Source organism: Heptranchias perlo, chromosome 25 (assembly GCF_035084215.1).
Source record: "Heptranchias perlo isolate sHepPer1 chromosome 25, sHepPer1.hap1, whole genome shotgun sequence".
Lineage (NCBI taxonomy): Eukaryota > Metazoa > Chordata > Chondrichthyes > Hexanchiformes > Hexanchidae > Heptranchias > Heptranchias perlo.
Window position 1 is genome coordinate 10,865,516 of NC_090349.1, and position 12,250 is coordinate 10,877,765.

At 42.8% G+C, this 12,250-nt stretch overlaps 1 protein-coding gene across 2 annotated transcripts in view; it reads right to left on the reverse strand.

Moving 5' to 3' along the window:
* Nucleotides 1–665: 665 nt before the first annotated feature.
* Nucleotides 666–12,250, reverse strand: part of LOC137342011 (uncharacterized) — a 116,986-nt gene continuing 105,401 nt past the window's right edge. For both annotated transcript variants that reach the window (XM_068005590.1, XM_068005591.1), the window contains 2 exons: nucleotides 5,290–5,374; nucleotides 666–3,752 (listed from right to left, as the gene is read on the reverse strand). In XM_068005590.1, the coding sequence (XP_067861691.1) occupies nucleotides 3,708–3,752; nucleotides 5,290–5,374 (130 nt within the window). In that variant the 3' untranslated portion in view covers nucleotides 666–3,707. The remainder of the gene's footprint in view (nucleotides 3,753–5,289; nucleotides 5,375–12,250) is intronic.

A 12,250-nucleotide genomic window follows, 5' to 3' on the forward strand; every position in this document is an offset into this window, starting at 1 on the left:
CAGTTGCCCGGTACAAATGGTAGTGGAAATCTTTAACTCTCTCCCTCAAAAAGCTTTTGAGGTTGGGGGTCAATTGAAGATTTCAAAACAGAGATTGATAGATTTTTGTTTGGCAAGAGTATTAAGCGTTACAGAACCAAGTATGGGGGGCGGAGTAGATGGAGTTAAGATATAGATCAGCCATGATCTAATTGAATGGCGGAACAGGCTTGAGGGGTTGAATGACCTCCTCCTGTTCCTATGACTCCCTCTCATAAATGGATCCAGATGATGAAAATGACTATTGATCGCTTATTGTGGTTCATGGGAATGGGATCCCCTCAATTATGGTTAAAAAAAAATTGTATCAATTTAATTCTGGTAGAACTGGGTGAACAAGTTACTCTCCTGTATCAAGAACAAAAATATGCAAAAAGTTGCATCATTCAGAAACATGAGACACCTTTTTAAAAAAAATGAAAATGGTCAAATGAATTAGGTTTCCCCCTATATGTTTACAGGTTGTTTTCTTTTGGGGGAGGGGATGAAGGGAAGATATGGTGATCACCAAGCAATGGTGTTTAGTGACCATTCAACAATCCAGTCATAGGATCAGAGGAACAGGAGTAGGCAATTCAGCCCCTCGAGCCTGTTCCACCATTCAATTATATCATGGCTGATCTGCAACTTAACTCCATATATCCGTATTGGTCCCGTTACCCTTAATTCCCTTGTCCAACACAATTCTATCAATCTCAGCAAAGCTTCAACCAAAGGACAATGAATTTCACTATAGGTTCAGAGCTCAGCCTTGATAACTGATGATAAACGGTTCTTATCCTGATCTACAGATGTAAAGGTTGTATCAAAGACATAATAAGACTACTGCAAAGAATGCAGATTTATTTTTCCCCCTGATGCCTCCGTGAGGCACCTGGGGACATTTATCTATGTTAAAGATGCTGTATAAGCACAAGTTGTTAATACAAAGCTATTTTTGTTTTAAAAAGGGCACCTGAGCCAACAAACTAGTGACAGTAAGTAAACATTTCCCATTATTATATAGAATGTACAGCACAGAAACAGGCCATTTCGACCAATGTCCATGCCGGTGTTTATGCTCCACACAAGCCTCCCCACCCCTCTTCATCTAACCCCATCAGCATATCCTTCTGTTCCTTGCTCACTCATGTGTTTATCTAGCTTCCCCTTAAATGTATCTATGCTATTCGCCTCAACTACTTCATGTGGTGGCAAGTTCCACATTCTAACCACTTTCTGGGTGAAGAAGTTTCTCCTGAATTCCCTACTGGATTTATTAGTGACTATCTTATATTCATGGCCTCTAGTTCTGGTCTCCCCCGTGAGTGAAAGCATCTTCTCTATGTCCACCGTATCAAACCCTTTCATAATCTTAAAGACCTCTATCAGGTCACCCCTCAAGCCTTCTCTTTTCTAAAGAGCCCCAGCCTGTTCAATCTTTTCTGATAGCTATGACCTCTCAGAAACACAAAACACATAAAACACAAATGCTGCTTTCTATAAATCAGTAATGACTCACGCTCACTGCATTGGTCCCTCTACACATTTATATAAAGCAACAAAACAAAATGATTGACGGTTAAAGATCTGGTTCTTGTCTGTCCTGATGGCTCAGCAAGTTTATTCACTGAGTATTCAAGCTTTACAGACCAGGAAGATTCCTGAGTAGCTGATCTTGGTTTGGGTGGCACAGATCTGTACACAGTACTCCATGTGTGGTCTAATCAGGGCTTTGTGGAGTAAGATCTTTCACATATATGGGAATAAACACAGTGGGGACAAAATTCTGACATCATGGGGATATTTTAACCTAACTCGCCAGGCGGGAAACCCACGGGATCGAATGGAATGTCGGTTTTACACCCTACCTAATGTTACTCTCCGTTGACTTCAATGTAAAATCGGGCCGGTCGTAAAACAAGTGTTGCACCCGATCCATCAATTTCCTGACAGACGGGTTAGGTTAAAATTGTCTCCCATAAATCTGCCGTTTCTGGGAGCTTCTGACATGTAGAACTATCAGCCCGCCCCTTTCAAGGCAAATGTTGTCAGGGGTGGGGCAAGTCAGGGGTGAGGGCTCCCTACACCCAGAAGTTTCAACTAGCCTGGTTTAGTTGGGACCTGACGCGTCTCAGCAGGCTGTAACGCTAAGTTAGTGGAGGTGTACTGGCCTCCAGATCGACAAGTATGATCCCCACCTTGGGGTCCAGACCAAGGAAGCAGCCTGTACCCCTGAACAGGCAGCACTTTTCCTCAAATGTTGCTTATCGGCCCCTTACAGAGATGGTCAAGGGTATCTGCCTGGGGTCGGGGCCCCTGGGAAACTGCCCACTCCCCAATGGGGAAGGGGAGGTGGGCGCTGGATTTTCTTGCCACATGGGGTAGGTAGATGCTGAAAATGCACCCATGGTGGCACTTGCGCCTGCCCCATGCAAATTAGATGTCATCCCACTGACCCTACAAGCTCAGGCCAAGCCATTGGGCGCAATCTGGGTGTAACTGCTGGGATTGTATCCCGGGGAATTTCGGCCCCAGTGCATCACACATACGAGAATAAACACAGTGCTTCAACTCCAGAAAGAGAGCACCTTCAAGAATAGGAATCCACTTCAAACCAGGCAGCAAGTTGAAGGCTTCCTCTTTCTGATAGACGACTGGGTGATTCTGTAAGTTAGGTCAGTAATATCCCACCTCTGGCAACACACACAAAGGATGAAAAGTCTCATGTTTGATCGCTGTTAAGGCTCCTTAGTGAGCTGAGCTGAAGCAACGAGTCTCACGGAGAGCAAAGGGCTCCATTCACAGAATGGGTGTCCGGCTGTTGCACAAGTCCCTTTACGGCAGCAGAGTACACACACTTGCTGCTGCGAGGACAGGGGTCGTCATAAAAATAAAGCACTGAGTGATATTGGACTGCAGTGTTCCTGAGCAAGTTACAACTTCAAAACCCGTGCAAAGTAGAATGTTGAGCGGACAGATAGCCAAATCAATAGGGGGCAATTTTCCGAGTTCCCACTGCTGACAGGAAGCGTCAGCCGCCTGGAGCACATACTAGAAATTAAAACGAACGGATGGACAATTGCCAGGCAGCGGTGCCCGAAATTCCGATGCGCACCTCGGGCAGGCGAAATTCCCTGCCGCCTGCACGAACTCGGACCAACAATTGTTGCTCATTGTCAATCCCTGCTTGAGTGTTTCCGTGTGACACAATTATACAGGATGCCTGGGAATGGGGCACAGAGACTGTGCTCCTGTGAGGTAAGGTTGTGTGCCATGCATGAGCTACTCCTCACAAACGTCTCCCAGTCTGTCTGCTTCCATCAAGATCAAATGCAATAGGAATGTGGAGAGAATATTGAGACACGAGGAGATCTTAGTAAAACAGTGGAGTGCCCACTTCAAATATATTCAACTCAGCACTGCTGGAGGTTACCACAGTATGCCATGTATATTAATACCTATTAGTGAAGCCTGAGTGTGTGAGGGGAATTACTCTAACATTTACATCCATTCAAGATAAGATTCAGGAAATGGTGGAAAGTCCTCAGGGAATCTCTGTACTTGTGTTTGTTGGTATGTCTGTATTGAACTATCTGACTGCCTGACAGAAGTAACTGCACAGGGCGCGGTGTCCAGGAATGAAGTCCTGTTAAATTCTCGCCGACCGGTCATGTTGTCCATCCTGCCTACTCTGCTGCACGCTGACGCAAGTATTCTTCAAACAGCTGGCTCTGTTAATGGAGAAACACAATGGTTTGTCTAAGAGGGTAAAATAAAATGACACTAAACACACCTTGCAACAAAGAAGTCCCGTCATTAGGCTCCCCAACGGCTCAGCAGGGTAAGCTCAAATAGGGGGGGGTTCCATTGGTTGCAAAAAAAATCATAGAATCATAAAACAGTACAGAAGGAGGCCATTCGGCCCATCGTGCCTGTGTCGGCTCTTTGAAAGAGCTATCCATTTAGACTCACTCCCCTGCTCTTTCCCTTTACCCCTGTGATGTGCATGACTGATGAATGTGTCCAAGAAAATATGCACAGGCTTACAGGAAAGACAAAAGGAACAACAGGTGCACCATGTGTGGAAACAACACTAAGAGGGCCTGTGATTTATGGAAAATTCCAACCTCGTCCTACAGACCAGGGCCAATGAGCAAAGGGATTAAAACCACTCCAAATTCACTTACATAAAACCTTGTAGTCAACAGGGAGGAGATATCAATCCCATTGGTTTGGGCTTGACTACAGCCTTGATCCGAGAGATTAAAGGCCAAAATGCTAGCCACTGAACCATCCAGTCCTTTCGGATAACTACATTGTACCTTATCTACATAAAACAAAACCATCCCCAACTAACATCTGGGTACCGTAGTCAGCCGTAGCTCAGTGGTAGCACTCTCGCCGTGGAGTCAGAACGTCGTGGGTTCAAGTCCCACTCCAGAGACTTGAGCACAAAATCTAGGCTGACACTCCCAGTGCAGTACTGAGGGAGAGCTGCACTGTCGGAGGTGCCATCTAAAACGAGGCCCCGTGTGCCTTCTCGGGTGGATGTTAAAGATCCCATGGAACTATTTTGAAGAGGAACAGCGGAGTTCTCCCCGGTGTTCTGGCCAATATTTATCCCTCAACCAACATCTCAAACAGATTATCTGGTCATTATCTCATTGCTGTTTGTGGGAACTTGCTGTACGTAAATTGGCTGTCGAGTTTCTACATTACAACAATAACTACACTTTAAAAAAGTACTTCATTGGCTTTGGGACGTCCCGAGGTTGTGAAAGGCACTATATAAATGAAAGTTCTTACTTTCTTTTAGTGTAGTGGCAATGTTTCTAGGCAATAATCCAGGGCCCTGGACTAATAATCCAGCGACATGAGCTCAAATCCCACCATGGCAGTATGAGAACTTGAATTCAGTTTAAAAAATATCTGGAAAAGCTGGTACCAGTAAAAGTGACTGACAAGCTGTCGGATTGACTTAAAAACCCAACTGGTTCACTAATGTCCTTTAAGGAAGGAAATCTGCCATCTTTACCCAGTCTGGCCTTTATGTGACTCGAGTCCCACATCAAAGTGGTTGATTCTTAACTGCCCAGTGAAGTAACCAAGCAAGCTACTCAGTTGTAAACTGCTACAGAAGACGGCATACCATCCCCTTTGCAGGGCAACTAGGGATGGGCAATAAACGCCGGCCTTGCCAGTGACGCCCACATCCAGAGAACGAATGTAAACCAAAAAATGTACCTTTTTCTCCCCCCTGTAAATTACCTGTTTTGGTTTCACAATCTCTTCCATAAAAGCCCTCCATTCTCCCATCTGTCGCCGCTCCTTTCTCGACAGGGTTGGGCGCATCCTAGGGAAAAAAACACGTGGAAATCATTCAGACGTTCAAAGGCACTCCACAAATCATTGCTTTAAGAGCTCCTCTCAACTGGGCTTCCCTTTCTTGACGTAAAACTGCAGGTGATTCAATGGGTCTCAGCAGCGGAGTTTCGAACAGTAGTCACTTTCTCATCTGACTGCAGACAAATTGTCACACGTTTTACAGCAAACCTTTCTGATACTGGCAGCTTTGTTCAGTTTGATTTGGGTGGGGGGGTGGGGGAGAGGTAGAGAGAGTACTGCACGTAGTTAAAATTGTGTATTGGTCCAGTATGTAAATGGTAGTGCACTGAGACATACACACCAATAAACCCCAGTTTGATCTTAAGCAGGTCAGTGGTTGTGAGAATCCCTACGTGGTCAGTTTTCAGTAAAATATTAAAATGTCTATGTGGCAAAGAAGCAGAATGCAAAATGGTTAGAAAGGGTTAATTAGTTAGTAACTGAGATTGGTACAGGTGGCCTGGCCTCCTGCTGGGCCATATGTTTGCGTAGTCAGCAGGTTTGCATGGTCTTAGCAATGTAGAGTCTTTGATGTGATTCAAGGACTGGTCTGAATGTCTCCATGTTTATGGCAGATCAATATAGGTAACGAGCTTAGCCAGAGTTGAAAGACATTCCAGGTTGGGAGATAAGGAACAGAAGGGACAGGGAAGAACATTCCAAGTTGGAAGGTGAGGAAGTATCCTCTTTGATGTCTAACAGCAGCATGATCAGCACATGGACGATTTATGATTGGCCGGAAATAATGTAACCTCGCATGGCAACCTGTGCGTGGCTTATGATTGGTGTTGACCCTCGTTGAGTATGTTCCAACCCTATTGATTTGTATAAAAACGTGTGGATTTCTGTATGTTTTTGTTCTTGCTCTGCCAGCATAGAGTGACTCTATCAGGAGTCCAAATCAATGCTGCAGACTAAGAACCCTGCTATTAAAGTTGTGATGAACTTTAAAATGTATTCGACTTCAGTTTTTACTGAACCAGACTGAGGGGAAAGAATCCGGATCGTCATTTGGTGGCGCGTACGGGGATCTTAACGGTCGTTCACCGAGAGTTCGCGGAGTAAGAGGCGGATTGTCTCAGACACGGAGGAAGGAAATGGCGCCCCAATGTAAGTAGTCTTAATTTACTACGTCGGTTTTCCTCCAATCCGTCAGTCTGACGACGAATCGTGCAATCGCTAACACTCATGTGGCGTCCTTATAAGATTCAGGTCAGTCTGGCGAATACACAGAAATAGCAGGAGGAGGTCAGTGGTCGAATATCACTGAGGGAATAACTTGTAAGCGGTAGGTCAGTGGTTAATATCACTGAGGGTAGTCAGGGTTTAAGTTCCTGGTGATTGGATATAAACAGGAACTAGTGATAAAACTTAGATGCCGCCAAAAAGGCTCAGGAATTAATTTCGAAAAATAACAGAGGTACCACAGCCAAAGAACTAATTGCTTTATGGAGACAGTACTGTCAAAAAAAAAAAAATATGGATAGAATTAAGTGACTAGACAAATGTTTAAAAGACAGAGACCCGAAAAAGAAAGGTTCTGTTGTTTAAGTGTACTGTCCCTTTAAAAAGCCTGTCTTGATCAGTGTTTCTTTTGTCGGTGTTGTGGGCCACGCCCCCTTCTTACTGTGTCTTGCGTGTTTTCTTCCTTTGTGTAATGTATCTGTCTTGTCGTGTGTTTAATTCTGATACTGCTGAATTAAAATTGGAGTTATTGAGGTTAAGTGACCTATTAAATTCTGGTTCTTATAAAGTGTGAGCATGTTAAATTCCAGACATGGGATCTTCAAAAAATTGGCATTTTGAATGTTTATTTTGTGATTGGCTGTGGTTTAAAAAGAGGTTAAAAATTAACGGGATAGATTAAACAAACTATCAGGATCATTGTGATAGGAAAAGTCGGAAAGCTGGAACAGCTCGGAGCGTTGATTATAATCACATCCACTAAAAGTATGTGAAAAAATAGTGTGCAAAAATATAGTATAAAGCAATCCACAAATGTGAGAAGTAAAAAAATCAGTCAAACCTGTGTGAAGTGAAATTTTGAAGGTGGGAACTTAATCTCAAAAGGGAGAAGGATCAAGTTACTCCTACCACAAGAGCAAGTTAATATTAACCCCTTCCATCCCAAGAAGCCAGACTGTCATGCCAAGACCAGTTCAAACAGATAGAAATGACCCAGTTGGTTGAGAACTGTCTGAGGCTTGCCCAGAACACAGGTGAACATGAGGTAATAATTGGTATAGGTTATATTAGTAAAATTGTCCCAATTACTCGGAAATGCCAAAGGCTACAATTGACTGAGATATAAGTTTTCACGCTACAGTGAAAAATTGATAAGAAAGGAATGTAAAACAAATCATATGAAAAGGAAGCATAGGTTAGACAATTGGAAGTCCATTACTTGAGCTATGTACTGACACAGGGTACTAAACACCTATCAGTTTTACCCCGCCACAGTATGATAAGGAAGTTTTGGCAAGTTCTGGGGCTATTCAATTTTATTTGAAATTAATAGTAGAATACAAGATCTGACCAAAGAGGGGAGACCTTCCCTGACAAATTATATAACTCGCATTGAGACTGCTAAGAAAACTCAACAATTAGATCAACACCTCCTAACTCAAGTGTTAAAACAAAGAGCGACATGGAATGGAGGTGGACATCGTAAAAAGAGATAGGCAAATATGGAGACGTAAAGATCTGTGATAAGTGATATAGCAACTGCCTTTGCCTCAGTTGTTAACACCATTGATTTGACAACATTAGATCAAAAGGTCAGAGATTTAGGGTCTCGCATTAAAGATATATTAAAAGATAAATGAAAATACAGATAAGGAATTGTCTGAGGATCAAATGCTGACCATATATTTGCAAAGGATAGCTACAGTGCTAGAAACACATGCCCAAACCATTAATAAATTAATAAAAGAGGAATATAACGTATCTTAGCAGGCGGCTGCTAATGATATCTGCTTAATGTGGTTACATCTTGAAAACACAGAGATTAGGACTTGGAGTTAGAAATTCCAGTCTGCAGCCCTGCGTACATCTGTATGTGGGAGAGACAGTGTTTATTTCAGACAGGCTGCGTGCTTCAGAGAGAGAGAGCGAGAGTGGAACTAGGCAATTTCTCTCTCCTGTTTTGTTTTCTAAATTTGTTTCGGGTATAGGGATTATTCCTTTGGATAAATAAATAATAAATGAAGATTTGACAAATTAATCACTTGGGCTCTCAAGAAGAGCCGCAATGGATTTTCTGTGTTTCTTTTAAAACAGGTGACCCTGTTTTTTTTTTTGGGACCACGTGAGTGTTGATGGTGCAGGATTACCAAGAGTAGTTACAAAGTTACGGTGCAACCTTTGCTGGAGAAATTTGGTGCAGGAAACGATCCAGTGGTGTTAAAGATTTAAGACTTTAGCTGCAGACATCAGCGGATACCAAATGTCACAGCGTGGTGATATCAACCTGATTCTCTTCTTTTGAAAACATTTTGATTTGTTTTGTTTTAACCTATTTGTTGTCTTCCGAGACAGAGTGCTCGAGGTGGGGAGATATGGGAATTTCTCTAAAGTCATTGAATTGGGCATGATAAAAAAATCAATCTGGCATAAATATACAATCTAATGGAAGTCAGGAAAGTGTAGTTGAGAATAGTAAATTGATAGCTTTCTCGTGGAGATATTTGTGTCCTTGCCTATAATGAATAATGAGAAAACTACACTCAATAGCCTGGCCACTACCCTGACATCGGGACCATGCAGGGGGAGATAAGCACTCTAGACACCCCTGATCTTTTTGATAAGATAACCTGAAAACCTAAGAATGGCTACAGTGGACATAAAAGATACAAATGTATGTTGCCATCATCTGAAACGGAGATCAGGATGAAGAACATGATTACAAAGGCCTATGGCCTGGTGAGCTATTGAAACCACTCTTTAAACAAACCAGTTGCTTTTACAGGACTGAATCCTACAGGACATATGATGTGTGCCATGGAAAATGTTCGGAAATACCATGAGGAAGAAGAGACTGGCCAGCAGAAAGTTAATATCCAAGAACACTAAGCTCATTCCTATGAGATGCTGCTAGTATGCGGAGATACATGAAGAAGATACAGTGAAGAATGAGTCTCAGACAGGCTCAGTTACTTGACAACAGCACAACAGGAAAATGGTTAAGGTGGTCCAGGTGAGTGAGAAATCCTTTTAAACAAGGCACTGACACATGGTCCATAGAGAAACCAACTAATTAATGAAACAGTCAGGAAACACTGGTATCAATCAAAAGGACTGAAATTAAAGTAAAGAGGGTCACAGTAATTTGGATTTCCAAAATTCAGGGTTAGGTTCCCATCAGTTAACAATAAAATTGGGAGAAACAATATTTAGAAGATATCCGCACGATGGATACAAAATTACAAGATTATGAGGGGCCCAGATAAAGTAGACAGGAAGTACCTGTTTCCCCTAGCAGAGGGTTCAAGAACCAGAGGACGTAGATTTAAGCTGATTGGCTGGAACAAAATTAAAGGGATGTGTTACTAGACATGCTGTCACTGTGTGTCCACATAGTGTTGGACACAGCCTAGAAGCACAGTGTGGGTTTAATAATACCGGTACCAATCCGGATATTAACTGTACCATGGAGGCCCTAGAGGCGGATCTAAAACCCACTTAAGTGGTATATGCCGGAGAGGGCGAATACTGTGTTACAACTAATTTGAAAACGTTTAAATATGCCAATCTAACTTGTGATATTTTAAGTCCAGAATTCTACTCCATTTCTGAAGTCCTAGTTCGGATTGGACCCGAGGAACTGGTAGAGATACACCGGCATAACCTCACCACCTTACAAGTTTCTGAGAATGTCAGAAAGGACTTAAAAGCATATCAGGACACATTTGGGTATCTGACACCCCTGTTGCCTAAATACTTGAAAGCCTTGCGAATGGAGATACGCCTCTCCCAGAAGGTTTATTATAACCTACAACAGGACAATAACAACATTAAGCATGACATTGACCAAATTAAAGTCACCATCTGGTGAAATGACCTCTGGAATTTGGGACTGAATATACAGATCCATCTTTGGATTAGATTAGTTTCATATGTATTAGTCGTAGTGCAGTTTGTTGTAATGTGCTTCTTGATTTTCATTGCATGTAATAAATGTAAGCAGAGGATGAAGGGTTTCAACTAAGAACACATCTTAATGGTACCGGGAGTAGCACCCGCTGGGGTAAGGTGCATGTAAAAGGGAAGACAATTATAGTTTGATAGGATTATCAGATGCTCTGCCTCTCTTCCACCCGGACTGGTGGCCAACACGAAGGGAACCTGGTTAAGATGAGGTACAGCATCTAACGGGATATTGTAGGGAGAATTTAGATTAAGGGATATAATGGGGAGGGCGCCAATTCACAGGTGTAAAATGGTCTGAAAGGTACCATTCAGTCTAGTTAGGCTGGAAACAAAATATAAAGCACCATAGGATATTTGACTATGTTAACCTTTTCAAACTAACATGAATAGGTTTAGCTGACCAAGGACATTCGCAGCTTACTGGAGAGATGTTTAGAAGGAGTCTGTTCCTGAGAACAGATAAGAGTACAAAGGCGTATTGATGAAACATGTCTGTGTTCTATTGGGACTTCTCTAGTTCAAGGGCTAGTCATATTCATTGTTATAACTCTTATAGTTTATTGCTTACTTAAATGTTGCTGCGCTGCAGAACCTGCAGAACCAGTGAGCACCGTAATAATTGGTTATCATAAAATGATAAAAGGGGGGAATGAGAATCCCTACGTGGTCAGTTTTCAGTAAAATATTAAAATGTCTATGTGGCAAAGAAGCAGAATGCAAAATGGTTAGAAAGGGTTAATTAGTTAGTAACTGAGATTGGTACAGGTGGCCTGGCCTCCTGCTGGGCCATATGTTTGCGTAGTCAGCAGGTTTGCATGGTCTTAGCAACGTAGAGTCTTTGATGTGATTCAAGGACTGGTCTGAATGTCTCCATGTTTATGGCAGATCAATATAGGTAACGAGCTAAGCCAAAGTTGAAAGACATTCCAGGTTGGGAGATAAGGAACAGAAGGGACAGGGAAGAACATTCCAAGTTGGAAGGTGAGGAAGTATCCCCTTTGATGTCTAACAGCAGCATGATCAGCACATGGACGATTTATGATTGGCCGGAAATAATGTAACCTCGCATGGCAACCTGTGCGCGGCTTATGATTGGTGTTGACCCTCGTTGAGTATGTTCCAACCCTATTGATTTGTATAAAAACGTGTGAATTTCTGTATGTTTTTGTTCTTGCTCTGCCAGCATAGAGTGAGTCCAAATCAATGCTGCAGACTAAGAACCCTGCTATTAAAGTTGTGATGAACTTTAAAATGTATTCGACTTCAGTTTTTACTGAACCAGACTGAGGGGAAAGAATCCGGATCGTTGAAGTGCTACAAAAGACCTGAGCTAGGGCGGGGAGGGGAGAAATTAGCCAAGGTTCCCAACTCTATATTGCTGTCCAGTTAACTTTGCTAGAAACGCGAAGTATGTGCACATTTTTCTTTTATTCGTTCATGGGATGTGCGCGCCGCTGGCAAGGCCAGCATTTATTAACCATCCCTAATTGCCCTTGAGAAGGTGGTGGTGAGCGGCCTTCTTGAACCGGTGCAGCCCGTGTGGTGAAGGTTCTCCCACAGCGCTGTTAGGAAAGGAGTTCCAGGATTTTGACCCAGCGACGATGAAGGAACAGCGACATATTTCCAAGTCGGGATGGTGTGTGACTTGGAGGAGAACTTGCAGGTGGTGTTGTTCCCATGTATCTGCTGCCCTTGT